Source organism: Plecotus auritus (assembly GCF_963455305.1).
Source record: "Plecotus auritus genome assembly, chromosome: 6".
Taxonomy (NCBI): Eukaryota; Metazoa; Chordata; class Mammalia; order Chiroptera; family Vespertilionidae; genus Plecotus; species Plecotus auritus.
Window position 1 is genome coordinate 92,465,412 of NC_137773.1, and position 20,349 is coordinate 92,485,760.

At 41.8% G+C, this 20,349-nt stretch overlaps 1 protein-coding gene across 2 annotated transcripts in view; it reads left to right on the top strand.

Moving 5' to 3' along the window:
- Positions 1 to 20,349, top strand: part of ADGRE3 (adhesion G protein-coupled receptor E3) — an 86,516-nt gene that overhangs the window by 36,433 nt on the left and 29,734 nt on the right. The window contains exons 6-8 of one of the 2 annotated variants that reach the window (XM_080673926.1): positions 6,036 to 6,219; positions 9,088 to 9,207; positions 19,763 to 19,947. In XM_080673926.1, the coding sequence (XP_080530052.1) occupies positions 6,036 to 6,219; positions 9,088 to 9,207; positions 19,763 to 19,947 (489 nt within the window). The remainder of the gene's footprint in view (positions 1 to 6,035; positions 6,220 to 9,087; positions 9,208 to 19,762; positions 19,948 to 20,349) is intronic. The other variant, XM_080673927.1, reaches the window with a different exon arrangement.

Genomic DNA, 20,349 nt, shown 5'->3' on the forward strand with positions numbered 1-20,349 from the left:
GAAGAAGGGGAAATGGATATTGTAAAATAGCTAAAAGAGAGAGAGAAACCAAGAAAGTACCTGTTAGATAGTAATCATTTAGTGTTTGTAAATCAACTCTAAATTTTAATATTTTGGTTAAATGATTCATGTCTCTGAGAAGGTCTATTTGAGTAGAATGGACTCATTCCTTCCTCTGCCCTCACCCTGCCCTACTGCAGAGGGCGTGTTCATGCCTTGCCCTCCCAATCTCCAGGCCTCCAGGTACATACTATCCTCTCTACCTGAAATTCCTTTTCCCAGTTCATAACCTGGCTGGCTTCCTGTCACTCTTCTTTGTCCGAGACTCCATTCAGGTATCACATACTTCTGGAGGGCCTCCTTAAACAACCTCCATCTGAGTTAATATCCCCTTCCCCATGTGTTTATGGTGGGAGGCTGTGGAGCTAGAAGTGTAGACAGGGGTTCAAATCCTAGCACCACAGTGGCAAGTGACATGGGCAAAAGACACAACTTCTCTGTGTTAGAGTTCTCCAGGGACACAGAAGCAATAGGAGACATAGATATAGATAAAGAGATTTATTACAAGGAGTTGGCTCACATGATTATGGAGGCTGACAGGTCCCAAGATCTGCAGTTGGCAAACTGGAGACCCAGAAGAGCTGATGGGAGAGTTCCAGGGACCTGAGAACCAGGAGAGCAGAGGCCTGAAGGCTTGAAACATAGGAAGAGCTGATGTTTCAGTTCAAGTCTGAAGATGAAAACTAATGTCCTAGCTCAAGGCCATTGGGTAGTCAGGCAGAAGGAAATTCCCCATTACCTAAAATATTTTTTCTATTCAGGCCCCCAACTGACTGGATGAGGCCCACCCACATGAGGGAGGGTAATCCACTTTGCTCTGTCTACCCATTCAAATGTTAACTTCATCCAGAAACACCTAGAATGATGCTTGACTAAATATCTGTGTTCCCCATGACCTCATCAAATTGACACATAAAACTAACCATCACACTCTCCAAGAATTGATTTATGCATCTATAAAATGAGGGTAATAATGGCACCCACCTCCTTGGATAGATGGGAAATTTAGATGAAATTATATATGTCAAATATTTGGCACAGTGACTCACCCAGAGTACATGTTCCATCCATGTCATCCATGTGATCTCCAGCTGACTGCCATTTACATGATATGCTGTCACCCCATAGACCGTGAGCTTCTTGAGGACAGGAATACCACCAAGCCCTCATTGAGAGTTCAACAAATGTTCATTGAAGTAATAAATAAGCATGTAATTAAAAGGGGCATTTCATTATAAATTTTATTGCTAGGTTCCTCAAAAAGTTAAACCGAATTACCACATGCCCCAGTAGTTCTATTTCTATGATACACCCAATAGAATTGAAAGCAGGAACTCAAATAGGTATTTGCACATCCATGTTCACAGCAGCACTGTTTTTTGGTGGTGTTTTTTTGTGGTTTTTGTTTGTTTGTTGCTACTCCCCCTGTCATATATTCATATCTATAGCAATAATTGACCAAAGCATTCTTTTCTGCTGAATCTGAATATGGCCTCAGAATCTTTCTCAACAGTGTTCCAGGTGGCCACTACTAATTGATTGGTGTTGGCATTAAAGATGACACCTATTTGCAACCCCTACCTTAAAGCTCTCTTGCTGATGACTCACAGCAGCACTATTCACAATGGCCAAAAGGTGGAAACAATCCAAATGTTCATCAACAAATGAATGGATAAGCAAAATATCATCCATCCATACCGTGGAATGTTAATCAGCCATAAAAAGGAATGAAGTTCCAATACATGTTACAATGTGGATGAGCCTTGAAAACATGCTGAGTGAAAGAAACCAAACACAAAAGGTTATACAATGTATGATTCCATTTTTTTTAATATTTTTTATTGATTCCTTTTAGAGAGGAAGGAAGAGGGAGAGAAAGGAACATTGATGTGAGAGTGTAACTTTGATTGGTTGCCTCCTGCACACCTTCTACAAGGGAAGGGAGATCCAGCCTCGGCCAGAAATTGAACTGCAACCCTTTGGTGCACAGGACAACGCTCAACCAACTAAGCCACATCAGCCAGGGCTGATTCTGTTTATATAAAATGTCCAGAATAGGCAAATACATAGAAATAGAATGTTTCCATTTTTTTTAATATATTTTATTGATTTTTTACAGAGAGGAAGAGAGAGGAATAGAAAGTTAGAAACATCGATGAGAGAGAGACATCGATCAGCTGCCTCCTGCACACCCCCTACTGGGGATGTGCCCGCAACCCAGGTACATGCCCTTGACCGGAATCGAACCTGGGACCCTGCAGTCCACAGGCCGACGTTCTATCCACTGAGCCAAACCGGTTTCGGCTGTTTCCATTTTTAAACCTTCACCTTAGCCCCATTCTTCTCCATCCATTGGTCCATCTCTTTGCTATCCTTCATAGACAAATGTCTTGAATTTAAAAGGCAAATTAGGGGGATGAAGGAGGTAGTCAAGGGTAGAGGGGGTCGAGTATATCATGATGGAAGGAGACTTGACTTTGGGTGGTGGGCACACAATGCAATACACAGATGATGTATCATAGAATTGTACACTTGAAACACATAATTATTAATCAATATCACTCCCAATAAACTTAATTTTAAAAAATAAAAATTAAAAGGCCAATTAGAGTGCCTTCTGAGCTATGTCTACCTCAGAGTTTCTCTATGTATAATATTATAATGTTATAATATTCAAGACTGGGTCATTCTTTGCTGTGGGGGTTGTCCTATGCATTAGAGGATGTGGAGCAGTATCTCTGGCCTCCACCCGCTGGATATCAGGAGCATCCCTCAGTGGTGACATTCATAAATATCTCCAGACTTTACCAAATGTCCCCAGGACAAGCATGTCAAACTCAAAGGCTAACATGAGCCAAATGAACAAGGTTTAAGTTTATGTGGGCTGCAAAAAAACAAAAGCTTCAATTATCATAGAAAAGTAGGTTTCTTTTGATAGAGACATGCTGAATACAAAGAGCTGAAATAAATGAGTCATTGCTAACATAAAATAATAGAACATTTTAATAAAAATTAATATTTCTTCTTGAACATTAACTTACCAGACACTGAATAACTGCACAAATTAATAAGCATAACGCAAATAAACCTATTTTTCTTGTTCTCCAAAAGCGAAATATTTCCTGTTGTGCACATCAAACAAGTCAGTATAAGACTAATGATGTGGAGGAGAAACCAAGATGGCGGCATAGGTAAGCACCTAAACTGCCTCGCACAACAATTTCAAAACTACAACTAAAAGACAGTATGGACACCATCCAGAACCACAGGAAAGCTGGCTGAGTGAAAATTCTACAACTAGAAGGAAAGAGAAAAGCTCACAGAGAATTGGAGGTACGGCAAAGGGTCTTTGTGCGTGCAGAGAGGAAGGGCGGCTGAGAGCCTGGTTGACTTTCTCTGGCGGAAGGGGGAAGGAAGCCCCCGACCGCACTGAACCCCAGTTCTGACTGCACTGAACCCCAGTTCCAGCAGAGCCCCTGGGGACCCACGCTCTTACGGGGGGAATCTGGACTCTCGGGCGGAGACTCGGGAGCCGGGGAAGGCAGAGGTCTGAAGGCGCACGCGTGCCAGTGCACACAAAGGCTGCGGAGGTTGCCACAGGTTTCCCAAGTGGAAGGGAGTCAGAAGCTCCTGACTGCACTGAGCCCCAGTTCTGACTACACTGAACCCCAGTTCCAGGTGAGCCCCTGGGGACCCATGCTCTTGTGGGGGGAATCTGGACTCTCGGGCGGAGACTCGGGAGCCGGGGAAGGCAGAGGTCTGAAGGCGCTCGCATGTGCCCAAGGGCAAGGATGATGGGAAGCCAAGACTGTCTGCTCCGCCCTGAGACTCCACCCCATCCAAGCTGAGCACAGAGGCTATTGCAATTTGGCAAGTCTAATCCTATAAGGCTGTCTCCAGCACCGAACTTCTCCCAGCATAGACACAGCTGATTCTTACAGCCAACTGGCCTGGAGGTCAATTCCTCCCAGTGATACCAACAACAATCAAGACTTAATTACAACAAGCCTGTACACACAGTCCACAAAGGGGTGCACCAAGAGTGTCCACCTCAGGTTAACTGGGGAGGCCGACCCACTAGGCCATATAGGAAACCTAGCACACAAATCTACCCTACCAACTCAGGGAAGCAGTGAAAATGCGGCGTCAAAGAAACAGATCACAAACAAAAGAAATGGAGGAAAACAAACGACTGGATATAGAATTCAAAACCACGGTTATAAGGTTTTTCAAGAATATCCTAGAAAAGGCCGATAAATATAACGAGACCCTCGAAGATATGAAAAAGGACCAACTAGAAATTAAACATACACTGACTGAAATAAAAAATATTATGCAGAGACCCAAAAACAGACTAGAGGAACACAAGAATCAAGTCAAAGAATTGAAATACAAAGAAGCAAAAAACACTCAACCGAAAAAGCAAAAAGAAAAAAAAATCCAAAAAGTTGAAGATAGTGTAAGAAGACTCTGGGACAACTTCAAGCGTACCAACATCAGAATTATGGGGGTTCCAGAAGAAGAGAGAGAGCAAGATACTGAAAACCTATTGGAAGAAATAATGACCGAAAACTTCCCCCACCTGGTGAAAGAAATAGACTTACAAGTCCAGGAAGCTCACAGAACCCCAAACAAAAGGAATCCAAAGAGGACCACACCAAGACACATCATAATTAAAATGCCAAGAGCAAAAGACAAAGAGAGAATATTAAAAGCAGCAAGAGAAAAACAGTTAGTTACCTACAAGGGAGCACCCATACGACTGTCAGCTGATTTCTCAACAGAAACTATGCAGGCCAGATGGGAGTGCCAAGAAATTTTCAAAGTGATGAATAGCAAGAACCTACAACCAAGATTACTCTACCCAGCAAAGCTATCATTCAGAATTGAAGGGCAGATAAAGAGCTTCACAGATAAGAAAAAGCTAAAGGAGTTCATCACCACCAAACCAGTATTATATGAAATGCTGAAAGGTATTCTTAAAGAAGAGGAAGAAGAAAAAAAGTAAAGATAAAAATTATGAACAACAAATACATATCTATCAACAAGTGAACCTAAAAATCAAGTGAATTAAAAACCCAAGGAACAGAATAATCTGGTGAATATAATAGAATCAGGGGCATAGAAAGGGAGTGGACTGATAATTCTCAAGGGGAAAGGTGTATGGGGAGTTCAGGAAGAGACTGGACAAAAATCATACACCTATGAATGATGACAGTGTGGGGGGGGAGGTAAGGGCAGAAGGTGGGGTGGGAACCGGGTGGAGGGGAGCTATGGGGGGAAAAAGGAGAAACAATTGTAATAATCTGAATAAAGATTTATTAAAAAAAATAAAATAAAAAGACTAATGATGTGGCAATCGGATGCTAAAATATTCTCTGCTGGTATTAGTGGAAAGAAAGGGTGCGCCTGTGTGTAGGTGCATAAGGGAAATGAATGCAACAGGATTATAGTAGTTGGTCAATAGTATAATTATGCATAATAGGATATTGTAAAAATTAAGTTATGAAATTTTTATTAAACTATTTCTACAAACCATTATATTGGCTGGGCCACAAAAAATATTCATTGTGGGTCACAAGTTTGACATGCTTGCCCCAGGGGGTCAAAATTGCCCAGGCTGAGAACCTATTTTGAGCAAACACACCACTTCCCTATTGGTAAAAGAGGTTGGTAATAATTAACCCTTGTCCTGTATTTACCAGGCACAGACATGTAGCATCTTCTAACTCATTTAATTTTTCCAAAAACTCCATAGGGTTCTATTACTGTCTCCCTCCTAAAGTGGGGAAACTGAGGCACAGAGCAATCGAGTGTCTTTCCCAAGGTCACAGAGCCAGTGAATGGTGGAGTCAGGATTTGAACTGGGTCCTCTGGCTCCAGAACTTGCTTTCTCATGCTTTCTACTGTGCCTTGGGGTTGTGGGGACTTATCAGAGTGGATTATTATGATTGTTGTTATTTATATATTTAAAGCTACAACGGGTTGTTGAGAATTTTGAGTCACTTCTCACCAACAAGACTCTGTGGGGATCAGGAGAGCAGAGAAAAGTTGCATTCAAGGCCACATCTATTCTCCAGACTATGGAATCCAATGTTCTAGAAACTGCCTTGAACGCCCCAGACCAAGAAATCCAGAAACTTCAAAACAGTACTGTGGGTAAGGAGACAATAAGACCTGATGCTCATGGAGTGGGGGGGGGGGGTTCTGGTTACCAGCTGGAGTCTGTATTAAACAGTTAGAAAATAAATAACTACATTGCATGAGCCAATTTATATAAAATGCTGGAAATTTGCAAACTAATCTATAGTGATGTTACAGAAAACCAGAGAAGAACCAAGCAATACTTAGAGAGATGGAGTTACATTTATTATGCGTGGGTCCAGAGGAAAATGTCTCTCAAATTCTGGGCCCCAACATGGAGGAACTTTCCCTATTTATATGTTTTTAACTTCTTTGTCTCCCAAATATGGGGTGTTTCCGGCCCCTTTGCAAGTTCTTAAAGAGCCCCTATGTGCTGGGGCCTTGAGACCTCAACCAAAGGCCTGGCCTGGTGCCAGCACTGATAATTTTGTCCAGGAAAGGTTTAATGGCCTCTCTGAAGTGGAAGTAGTCTTATTTCCCTTATTATTTAAGCAAGCAAGCATTTACAAAAGCCAAATAGCAGGGTTAAAATTTCAAACAGCAGTTTTTATATAAGATGGATGCTTCAGTGACAGGGAGGGTAGAGTGGAGGGATGGAAAGGAGGCATGAGAAAATTTGGGGAAACTTGGGGGTCATGGAAATGCTCACTACCTTGATTGTGGTGGTGGTTTTACAAGTGTATGTACCAATAAAACTAATCAAATTGTACACTCTAATGTACAACCAATTACACCTCCATAGAACTGCTACAAAAAAAAAAAAAAAAAAAGATTCTCAGTGGTTTCCCATCCTGGGTCTGGGATTTGGGCTTAAAAAGTATTTTTTAAATCTTGTGCCTATATAACCTAATAACACATGTAGAAGGAACATCTTATATTTTTTAAATGAAAATCCTTTTATTGCACTTGTCATACATATTACACAACCACGTGACATGTCATGTTAATTAGCTTGACTATGGTTGTCATTTCACTAGGGATATATGTGTAAAATCATCATATTGTAAACCTAAATATATACATTTTTTCTTTTTAAAAATAAAATACCACAGCAAAACCAAGTATTAATTTTTTAATTAGGAAAATACATAAACAAAACTAATTTAGACCAACCAAATCTGCCCATATCCCAGTCTTCCAATCCTATACCTAGTTAGGTACATGTGTGATGAAGAGGACACATACTTGTTGTGTATGTTATCTTTTACATACAGTTCCACAAAGCCTGTTTTTTTCAGTCATTATCTCACTAACATCTTTCCATGAAAACTGCAGACAGCATCATTACCTATGTTATTGTCTTCAATGACTTATAGAGTTGCATTGTATGAGTGTGCCATAATTTATTTTCCTATTCTGGAAAATGTGGGTTTTTGCCAAACAATCCTGTGATAAAGACCACTAAAAATTTATCTGTTTGTATTTGTTTGATATTTTCTTAGGATGAATTCATAAAGGAGGAGATGCTAGGTCAAGGGAAAAAAACATTTTTAGACTTTTGATATACATCACTATATTGGCCTCCAGAAATATTTGTTATGTTTTATTCAGCTCAGGGATATCAGAGGATTGGTGTATGCCTAACGAACCATTTTTGTTTTACCAACTTAGCCGATAAAATACTTTATGGTCTATAAAAATAATAATAATGAAAATAAATTTAAATGGTAAAAGAAAATCTAGTACCTAATCATCTTGGGAAACTGGTATCTGGACACTTTCATTATAAATTGAAACATTTTCCAAATTACAAATAATTCTCATCTTTCCAGGTTCTAATTGTTTAATCAGGTAACCAGTGCCCTCACCTCAGTAAGCTTCAGTCTCTTCATCTATAAAATGGGATTATAATAATGCATATAATGCTGAGACTAGATGCTGCTTATTTGAGAGATTTCAGGGAAGTCTAAATCATGAACCAAGACAGACCATTTGTATGGAAAAGCCACTGGAAACAGCTTGGGTGTGCCCACAAGTGGTGAGGCAGGGTCTCAGGGAATCACCAGGGCAGGGTGAACAGTGATAACCAGGTTTATGAAGACTCAGATATGGTGCCTGCCTGCTGGCTCTGTGAGGAAAGGGCTCAGAAAAGGAACCATGGCCTCTGCCAACACTTCTGTCTGGGAGAAAGCTGCCCCTCCAGCTCTCACCCGGATGCCAGACACTTCAGTTCCTCTCTGTATGTCCCTGGTGCCTTTCAAGCTGCTGCCCCAGTTCTGGAGCTGAGAATGAGTGAGTCTGAGTAAGTCCATGCACAGGTCCTTTAAGAGGAACTGCCTGGGACTCCAGAAGCCCTCTGTCTCACTCAGCCACAATCCCTGCTGGTTTTTACAACCAGAAGTTATGGAAACTTCTCTTCACAGCACTGAATCCCTGAAATGAGGATCCTGTTTTGGGGTCCTCAGGGGTGACCTCTTCTACCGAGATACCCCTCCTTATTCTTATCCACCACACGTGGGTGTGGGACCAGCCCATTCCACATGTCTACCCCTCCTACCAGTCTCAATGTGGCTTATTCCTTAAATCCTTAATTGTAGGAGTTCTGTTTGGCTACATTTCAGGTGGTTCTGAATGATTATTGTTAGTAGTTTAGTAGTACTTTTGATGTGATTGTGGGAGGATTCGAGTACTGCATTTACCTACACCCCCATCATAACCTTAAGCCTTGGAGAGGACCCCTAACTTCTGAACCTCAGTTTCCTCATCTGAATAATGGTCCTTCCTGGGGTTATATGATGCTGTCATAAGATGACAATGTATAAGGCTCTTAGCTCAAGCCTGGCATCCCCTACACATTCAGTAAAATGTGGCCTGTTTTTGTTGCTGTACACGTTTTTTAAAACTTATAATAACAGTAAGCTTGCTTGGCACTTTTCTTACCAGCTGTTGAAACTCGAGTTGTTACAGACAATTGCTCGAAGGAAAGAAAGATCTTCAACTTGAACGTCCAAATGAACTCACTGGACATCCATTGCAATGACATCATCCAGGAAAACCTACAAGGTACATGTGGTGGCTGCATTCAGAAACCCTAAGACACACACAGCAATATCACTGTGTGACTCATAAGGAACCATCCCCCAATAGGTTCCTACTTGATGGGTTTGTTACCATAAGATTGTGTCAGTTGAGTCTTATCCCCCCCCCCAAAAAAAAAAAAAAGACATCTTCCCAAAGTGGAAGCTTTATTTTCTTCAGCATGGAAGAGACTTCTTTGTAATTTGGGGGCTGCTCCATCCACGTCTCAGTTTGGGTTCACCCAGAAGCAGTTTCTAGAAGAATTGAAAGGGGTTTCAGTGTAGAAGTTTATTTAGGAGGTGATCCAAGGAAGCAGCAGTAAGTGTTTTAGTCAGAGTTCTGCAGAGAAACCAATAGAATGTGTGTGAAGAGAGACAGAGACAGATTTTAAGGAATTGGCTCATGTTATTGTAGAGGCTGGCAAGTCTAAAATATAGCCAGGGAAGAGCTGATGTTGTAACTCAAGTCCAAAGACAGTCTGGAGAAGAATTCCCTCTTCCTCAGGGGAGGCCAGTCTTTTCCTTAGACCTTCAACTTATTGGATGAGGCCCACCCATATGATGGAGGATAATCTGCTTTACTCAAGCCTAACTATTTAAGCATTAATCTCAAGATCCATTCATGCTGTCACAAATAGCAGTATTTCAACTCTTCTTATGGCTGAGTAGTATTCCATTGTATACATGTATCACATCTTCTTTATCCATGGATGGACATTAAGAATATTATGCTAAGCAAAACAAGTCAGTCAGAAAAAGGTAAGAGCCATATGATTTCACTCATATGTGGGATATAAAACTGAAACTCATAGACACAGACAACAGTACTGTGGTTACCAGAGGGAAAGGGAGTGGGGGGACAGTAAAAGGTAAAGGGGGCCAAATAATGGTGACAGAAGGTGATTTGACTTTGGGTGGTGGGCACACAATGCAATATACTGTATGTCATGTATCATAGAAATGTACACTTGAAACCTATATAATTAACCAATGTCACCCCAATAAATATAATTTTAAAAACAAATAAATAAATGTTACTATAAGAATTCAAGCAAAAGTAAAAATTTTTAAGGAGATAGATGATAGATAGATAGATAGATAGATAGATAGATAGATAGATAGATATTAATCTCATCTAAAAAATACCTTCACAACAACATCCAGACTGGTGTTTGACCAAATATCTGTGTACCATGGACTTGCCATGTTAACATAAAATTAACTACCCAAGTTGTGGAGAGAGGAAGTGAAGGGAGAAAAGGCAGCCAATACATGGATTGTTATGTTAGTGAACAGGTTACTGCTGGTGGTAACTGGGGCTCAATCCCACTGAGTTATCCTGCTAACGGAGAAGGAGCTGAGCCATTTATCCACCTGTGCTGATTCATCACTGGTTGAGGACCCACCTGGGAAGTTCATTTCCAGACCCTTCCACTCTGCCCTGAGTGCCGACCAAACACATTCTCTCACGGAAAGCTCCCAGGCAGAGTCTCAGCTGCTTGGGTAAAATCCATCAGCATATAAAGAAACCAAGAGTGCCAAGGGAATAAAATCAGGGTGCCTACAGCATCTGCTACAGCCTGCATACAAAGGACTAGATTGTTACTATTAATTGTCCCAGTGTTACCACACTCTGACTTTTTTTTTTGGGGGGGGGGGTGAGGGGAGCAGTTAGAAATGAATTCAGCTTTGTTTCACATTATCTAGTAACATTTTTTACCTTTTTTTCAATTACAGTTAACATTCAGGATTATATTAGTTTCAGGTATACAGCATAGTGCAGGGGTCCTCAAACTTTTTAAACAGGGGGCCAGTTCACTGTTCCTCAGACCGTTGGAGGGCCGGACTATAGTTTAAAAAAAAACTATGAACAAATTCCTATGCGCACTGCGGGCCCGGGACGAGTCGGCTGCTAAGCAGGACAGGTAGCGGCACCAGGCGGGCCGGATAAATGTCCTCGGCGGGCCGTAGTTTGAGGACGCCTGGAGTGGTTAGACATTTACATAACTTCCAAAGTGATCCTCCTGATAAGTCTAGTATTCACCTGACCATACCTAATTATTATAATATTATTGACTACATTCCCTATGCTGGACTTTACATCCCTGTGACTATTTTGTAACTGCCAAGACTCTTTGATATTTTTTTTTTTCAAGAGAAACCAAAAATTGAGTTGTTTGCATGAAAACCTTTAATTTTTCAATTTTGCAAGAATACTTTTACTATAACTGCCACATAGCTAAAACTGCTATAGCATGATTAATGGGGTCTTGAAATTCAATCATGTAAATATGGACACAGTTGTCTGTACTGTCCATCAAAACTCCCAAAGTAAAACATAGACAACAAACTGCATTCTGATCTGAGACAATCTCATGAGACAGTCAGTTCCTATCATGTTTTCTCCTCCCTCGAGAAGGTAAGTACTTGAATCTGCCTCCATTTGTGAATGGACCAGGCGGAGGAGGGGAGCCAACCTCCAATCACATAATTTCACACTTGCATTGTCACAGGATTCCTCTGCAATTCACAATTTGTAGAGAGCGCAAGACTTCACACAGTACAGGCTACCAAATCACATCTTCAGCCCAGTTTGCTCCTTGGTCACACCCTGGTGTACTGGGGCTTAGGATTTCAACATGTAGATTCATGAGGACACGGCTCAGCCCAGAACAACTGTCTATGCTGAATTGCTTAAATAAATTATACGTATCACAGTGGGATTCCATGTGCTTTGAGGAGCACCTGGCATAGACGTGCCCAGCAGTAGACTATTTATCATCCCCTAATGGGCCCTGTGGTCTCATCTCCAAGCATTTGCATTGGCTGTTTCTCTGCCAGGAATGCCAACTATCACTTTGGGTGAACTTTGACTCTTCTTTTAATACAGCTCAACTTTCACCTCCCAGGACTGCCCACTTCCATCACAGCACCAGAGTCAGGCCATCCCTCCTCTGTGAGTCCCCCCAACCCTTCCCTCCCCAGCATTAACCTACCTTATCCTGGCATCTACCATGTTGTGTTGTATCTGTTGATTGACACAGCCTTGTCTCCTTCATTGTACTGGGATCCCTTTCAGGGCCAGAACCATTAATTCTTTCTCTATAGGCACTGTATCTGGCAAACAATAACAAAAGCTCATCAAATTAAAGCCACTGTTAGGCTGAAGCCTTAACATTACTAATGAGAGATAAGAACCCATTGATGAATGTGTGACAAATTCACAGAGGGACATTTCTCTGTCCTCAGGTTCCGTCTGGATTCCCAGCCTCAGCACTATGGACATATGGGGCCAGGTTATTCTCTAGGGTGGGGCCCTATAGTGTTCTGAGCCCTATATCCTTGGCCTTGGCCCACTAGATGCCAATAGCAACGCCCCAGTTGTGACAACCGAACATGCCTCCAGACATTGCCCTGTGTTCCCTGAGGGGGGCAGAATCACCCTCAATTGAGAACTGCTGGTCTACAGTAATCTTGTAATTTATCTTCAAACAGTGATAATTTTAAATTTGGAAGGGGGTACTATTAAATTACACCAGGACACCAGGTGTGAACTGGGACTTTGCAAGTAATTGTAGATGTAACACACCCTTCCTCCAATAAAACATTTCACTGAATAAACCCACAAGGCCATGGAGACTGACCTTGGAAACCTCTACAGCCACTCTTCTCTTTCCTGCTTGTGATTTTCTCTTATGCCAGAATATTTCAGCTGAAAAATAAGCAATTTCTAAGCATAAAAACAGGCGAGTATATCACCTTCCTATGTTTTCCAGCCACCTACCAGTGTTTCATTCTGACAACAGAAATTGACTTTAACTTAGAGAAACAAGTGGCTCTCCTACTTCTGATCCCTGGAGTGAGGCCAGAGAAATCTGGTTAGAGAAACTACACAGCTAGTAACTGGCAAAACTGGGATTTGATTGCAGAAACCCAGTTCTTGCCCCTAAACTCTTAAATACTCACTAAATGCGGACTCTTTGCCACATGGACTTCTCAGCAGCACAAAGAATGAGTACTTATTGAAATGAAAATATACTTATAACATATTATCAACTACATATACATGCAGGTGGATAAATGATGGGTATAGATGATGATAGATAGATAGATAGATAGATAGATAGATAGATAGATAGATAGATAGATGATAGATAGATAGGAGATAATCTGTGTTAGTTTGCTGGGGCTGCCTTAACAGACTGAGTGACCTAAACAAGAGAAATTTATTGTCTCACAGTTCTGGAGGCTGGAAGTTCAAGATCAAGGTGTCAGCAAAGTTGGTTCTGAGGCCTCTCTCCTTGGCTTACAAATGGCTGACTTCTCTCTGAGTCTTCATGTGGTCTTTTCCCTATGCACATGCATCCCTGGTGTCTCTCTGTGTGTCCTGATTTCCTCCTCTTATAAGAACACTAGTCAGATTGGGTGATGACCCACCCTAACAGCCTCATTTTAAAGGCACTATCTTAAATACAGTCACATTCAGAAGTACTGGGATTTAGGACTTCAACATATGATTTTAGGAGGAGTGGGAGGGGGACAGAATTCACCTTAACAATATCCTATAGATAGATATGTGCCTCTCCTAATAATATATAATAAAATTATTAATATGTTATATATTACATGCTACACTGAATGGCCAGATTATTATGACCACCTGACGTTTATAGGCAAATTAGCCATACACTGCATTGTATGGGATATGGAAGCCGAAGGCCTGTTTGAACACCTTTGCTGTCTGCAGTTACCAAGATAAAACGTCTCCAATTCGCACAGTAACACAAGGATTGGACAGTCGAGCATTGGAAAAAAGTCATGTGGTCCAATGAATCACGTTTCCAGTTGCATCATTCAGATGGCAGAGTGCGAATTTGGCGGAAACAGCATGAAAGCATGCACCCCACACGCATGAGTACAACCCTTCAAACTGGTGGGGGCAGTGTTATGGTTTGGAGCATGTTTTTCTGGCATGATTTGGGCCCTTTAATTCATGTGGAACAACATCTGAATAGCACAACATACCTAAGTATTGTTGCTGATCAAGTTCATCCTATCATGTTGATGGCGTATCCCAATGGAGATGGCTTCTTCCAACAAGACAATGCGCCATGCCACGGTGCTCGTATTGTGCAGGAGTGGTTTCAAGAACATGAGGGAGACTTTACCTTGCTTAGGTGGCCCCCACAATCACCAGATCTCAATCCAATTGAGCATTTGTGGAACGAAGTTAAAAGAGCCATCAGGCCGAAACCAGTTTGGCTCAGTGGATAGAGTGTCGGCCTGTGGACTGAAAGGTCCCAGGTTCGATTCCAGTCAAGGGCATGTACCTTGGTTGCGGGCACATCCCCAGTAGGGGGTGTGCAGGAGGCAGCTGATCGATGTTTCTAACTCTCTATCCCTCTCCCTTCCTCTCTGTAAAAAATCAATAAAATATATTTTTAAAAAAAATTTTTTTAAAAAGAGCCATCAGGCAGCTGGTTCCACAACCATCAAATCTCACAGAACTGGACAGTGCTATTCATCAGGCATGGTGTCAGATTCCTCACATCACCTTTCAACATCTCATGGAATCAATGCCAAGAAGAATCGCCACAGTATTGAAGGCAAAAAGTGGCCCAATGAAGTACTGATAAGGTGGTCATAATAATCTGGCCATTCAGTGTATATGTAAACATATAATATCTATATAATAAAAGCCTAAGTGACCATTACAGTGGAACGACCGGTGGCTATGATGCACACTGAGCAGGCAGGCAGATGAGCAGTTAGAGGCAATCAGGCAGGCAGGCAGGCGAGCGGTTAGGAGCCAGCAGTCCCAGATTGCGAGAGGGCACAGGCCAGGCTGAGCTCCCCACCTTCCCCACTACCAGTGCACAAATTTAGTGCACCAGGCCTCCAGTAAATATATATTAGCCTATTAAAGAATGCCAAATTATGGCAATCCCTTACCTAAACCCTTCAATGGCTTTCCACTGACTTAAAATAAAAACAGAAGTCCACCCCACCAAAGCCCATAGGCCCTGCAGGATCTACCTGTCACCTCTCTTCCCTCCTCACTGATTCCTGAATAAGCCAAGCACATTTGTGGCCCCAGGATTTTTCCCTGTTATTTCCTCTGCTTGAGGCAACTTCCCTCACATATCCACATGGCCCTCCCTTCCTTCACTATGTTGTCCGAAAACTGTCTAAATGCCATCACCTACCTCTCTGTCCACTTACCCCACTTAATTTTCTTCATAGAACTGATCATTCTGATATATACCTTTATTTATTTGTTTGTGGTTTTTGTCTGTCTCCTGCACCAGAATTTAAGAGTCATAAGAGCAGAAACTCAGTTTACTTTGTTCCCCATGTCCCTGGAATAGTGTCTGGAATGTAGGAGGCATTCCATTAAAAGAAAAGGTCAAGCCCTAGCCAGTTTGGCTCAGTGGATAGAGCATCAGCCTGCAGACTGAAGAGTCCCAGGTTCGATTCTGGTCAAAGGCATATGCCTCGGTTGCAGGCTCCTCCCCTGACCCCTGGGTCAGTGTGCGTGCAGGAGGCAACCAATCGATGTGTTTCTCTCACATTAATATTCCTCTCTGTCTTCCCCTCTCTCTTCCACTCTCTCTAAAAAATCAATGGAAAAATATCTTTGAGTGAGAATTTAAAAAAAAAAAAAGGTGGATTAAATAGGTGGCTAGATAGATACCGTGTTTCCCCGAAAATAAGACAGTGTCTTATATTAATTTTTGCCCCCAAAGACACGCTAGGTCTTATTTTCAGGGGATGTCTTATTTTTCCATGAAGAAGAATACGGTACACATTTATTGTTAAATGAAAATAAAGGAAATTTATTACCTGTATACGGTACGGTAGTATGGTAGTTGTCAACACAAACCAGACAAACTGTGAATCCTACAGTATCAAGAATTTACTCATTTATTCAATGACAATCATGTCATCATCTTCTGGAACATCATCATAACAATCCAATTCCTGAATTTCCTGGTGAATTTCTTGTGACTCCATTTCTTTCAGAATCAGTGGACCAAATCTCTCATGTTTAGCAATAGCACTGTCTTTAAATGAGTACTTCTTGTCAAGGTAGCCTGCTCGCAGTGCATTTGCAATGCAACTGTCAGTGATTTTCTCCCATGAATTCTTCACCCAAGTCACAACTTCTTGCAGTTTAGGTTTCACAAAGTTTCCACGCTGATTTCTCTCCATTCTATTTTCAATGTAGTCATTAATTTCCATGCGCAAATTGTCTTTGAATGGCTTGTTTATTGCAATATCAAGAGTCTGGAGATAGGCCGTCATTCCTGCGGGAATCATTATCTGATCTATTTTTCTTTCGTGAAGAAATGTCTTCATGTCTTTAGCGCGATGAGTGCTGGCTGCATCCCAGACTAGCAGACCTCTTTGGCTCCCTCGCATAACAAGCGGCAGCATTAAATCGACCCACTTCCTTATAACTGCTTGTGTGGCCCAGGCTTTTTCAGTTTCAAGAATAAAAACGCCCAAAACACTTTCAATCTTTTCCTTCTTGCCCTTAGAAATGATTAAAGGTGGGATTTTAGTGCCATCCAGACGAATTGCCAAAATACAGGAAACACGTGCACTTTCGTAAGCAGTGGAGGGAATGTACGCTAAGGAGGCACCCCGCTGTTCAATTGTTGTTTGAGATGATTGGCCCATAAACACTGCAGTTTCATCCATAGCAATCATGTTGGAAAGATTGTATTTAGAGAAGTCAGCATCATCAATAAAGGACTTGAATGCAAGTGCTCGCTTAATAACTTGAGTATCTTCCAACCTAAGCAATGTTGTAGATCTTCTTAAAGACAGTTCACTTCGCTGAAGGAAATTATCCAGCCAGTGTTGTGATGCTTTGAAGTCTTCGGGGGCTATGTCAAACTGTGGTGCCATTGCAAGGGCAAATTCTTGAATCTGAGCCCTATTCACAACCAAAGGCTTTGCTCTCCTGTCAACAACCCATTCACAGATCAGGTCTTCCAGCTTGGAAAATAATGGTTGCTGACCTGATCCACACGTGCGCTTTTTAGCATTTCCCTTGTCCACTTGTTCAATGATGTTACCATACTCTGCTCGCCATTTTCGGACCAATTGGATACTCAACATCTTCTCTTTGCAGAAAGCAGTAAGATTTTGGCCCCAAGAGTCTTCCACGATTCCTTTCTTGTACTCCACGGAGTAGCTTTTTCTTTTTGCGCTCATTTCTAGGGGTAAAAAAAAAGGAATTGGGGTATCAAGGTGGGGGGAGGGGGATCACTCAAAATGACACAGTGGGGATCAGAGGGGGGAATCAAAATGGCACAGGAGAATCAGAGGGGGGATTACCATTTTAGTAACCCCTTTTGATCCTCCTGTGTCATTTTGATTGCCCCCTCTGATCCTCCTGTGTCATTTTAAGTGAATCCCCTCCCCCACCCCTGTGCCACTGAACACCTTCACCAGACATCCCCCCTACCCCTTTATCAGACATTTACCCCCTGGGGCCTGCCTGGGGACTGTCACTGGGCTTGCTGGGGCCTGGATCTGGGCTGGAGCAGGGTCTGCCACTGACTGAGAACCTTCAGTCATCATGAAGGCGGCCGCGAGCATCAGGTAGTGTCACCAGAGACAGACCAGCACTCACCACCTTCGCCACATCCCGTCCGCTCTAATCCTCCTGTTCTTCTACACGCATCTGCGAAAGTCTCCTCCTCTTCCCGCCCCACACTCACCGCTCACTCCGACCTCTGCTCCGCCTCCACACAGCAGTGACGTCAGGACTCCGCATAACGTCACTGGTTGCTAGACGCCAGTCGGGGCGGCCCTAGCAACCAGTTTACAGTAAATTAATTTTCATTCTGAGACAGAGCCTGGGGGCCTTATTTTCGGGGGATGCCTTATATTTCACTCAGAAGGAAACCTGTGAGTAGGTCTTATTTTCGGAGGATGTTTTATTTTCGGGGAAACACGGGTAGATAGATAGATAATTATAATTTCCATATATGTTATTTATTTCTAGCTCTGGTTTACATATATATAATATGTAGAAAGTAAATGATTGATACATATGTGCATAGAGATAGAGATACATGTAACCCAACTATAAATGGATTTCCTTGAGTCCACTGTCAACATTATATTTCATCCAAATCTAAAAGCCTTGAAAAATAAGTCCATCTTTGCTGAAGTCTCTTCAAGAAGGTGCAGAGGAAGTGAAATGACATCACACAGACTTAGTCAACTTCCAAAAAGTCCTCTTGCATGCCCCCTACCAGGGATTGAACCCAAAACCCAGGCATGTGCCCTGACCCAGAATTAAACTGGCAATCATTCGGTACACATGCCCAACCAACAGAGTCACACTGGCCAGGGTGAGGTTATATTTTCCATAGGGCAGAAAGCAACTGCATATCTACCAGACAAAATGCACTTATGTCTATGGAAAAAACTACTTGTGCTACTATCGATTTTTCTACATGTTATCTTCTATGCCCATAGAGCTGTGAAATTGCTTGGCAATAGAAAATCAATATAAAGGTGCAACACTCACATAGAACCAGATAATTCCCAATACTCAGCTCTCTACTGGCTATCTTGGACATGCACATATATTTAGATACACATATATAGGCCTAGAAAACATCCAGAACTCCAACAGTGATTATCTCAAAGTGATGGAATATTATATGGAGATTATTTCTCTTTTTTTTCTTTTTTCCATTAAAGTTTCATCATTTATTCTTACAACAAATAAATTGTAGTGTATTAAATAATGTGACACTATACAGTAACTGAAATAAATAAACCAACTGTGCATGTATTGGTATGTCTAAATCTTGAAAATGTTAACTGGTGTGCAAAAGGATATCCAAAGGAAATCACCATTTATGTGAGTTTTTTATCTCAGAAAACAAGATTATATATTGTTATGGAAGCATACATATGTAGTAAAATGACAAAAAAATATTTATGGAAAGACTACATGTCCACTTCAAGTCCATAGTTATTTCTGGAGAAGGAAAAGAAATAGTGGGAGCTTTAGCCATATTTAAAACATTTTATCTCCTTAAAAACACTTCTGAAGCCAATATGGCAAAATAATAATACATGTTAAATCTGGGAGTAGATGTCACATACTTTCTGAATGTTTGAAATATAATTTTAAGTTTTTTTAGGAAATAAAGGTGTTTGGCACTGTGCTGGGAGTCCTGTGGTTTCCAAATGAAGCCACTCAAGAGATGCAGTGCCTGTTGGAAAAAGAGCTCATTCCATATGAAATAATTAGTGGACAATTGAATTCTCATTGGCATGACAGGGACTGCATCTGAAATACAAGTTCAGAGAAAGAAGCATCATGACACTTCCTGAGCCGGAGGCTGGGATTGAGCTGGCTCTTGAGGATGACTTGCATTTGGGGAGGAAGAGTGAACTTACTAGGCACACCCAAGCACAGGTGTGACCATTGTGGGAGCATGACACGTGTGGGGCAGGAAAGGGGGCAGAAGGAATGATGGTGGCACTTTATTTTTCTGTTTCCTCAGGTCCCAGTGCAGTTATCTTTATTTCATACTCTTCTCTTGGAAATATCATAAATGCAACTTTTTTTGGCGAGATAAATGAGAAAGATGGCGTTTACCTGAACTCCCAGATAGTCAGCGCTGCTACTGGACCCAAAAGGAACACATCTCTCTCCAGGCCTGTAATTCTGAGTTTTCAGCACGTGAAGGTGGGTCAGATCTGCTATTTGGGCTTGCTTGGGTTTCACAGATGTAGATGGAACAAATGCATATCCTCCCAGTCAGTGATTCTGGACCTGTGCTGCCCCATATAGTAGCCAGGAGCTACCTGTAGCTATTAAGCATTTAAAATGTGGTGGGTTTCACTATACTGGGTGATCCTTGTTGTTGGAATTTATCCAGGGGTGGGCAAACTTTTTGACTCGAGGGCCACAATGGGTTCTTAAACTGGACCGGAAGGCCAGAACAAAAGCATGGATGGAGTGTTTGTGTGAACTAATATAAATTCAAAGTAAAGGAGCGGAGGGGAGAGCAAGAGAACCGGCTAGAACAGCCAGATCCGGCCCGCGGGCCGTAGTTTGCCCAAGGCTGATAGACTATCCTAAACCTTG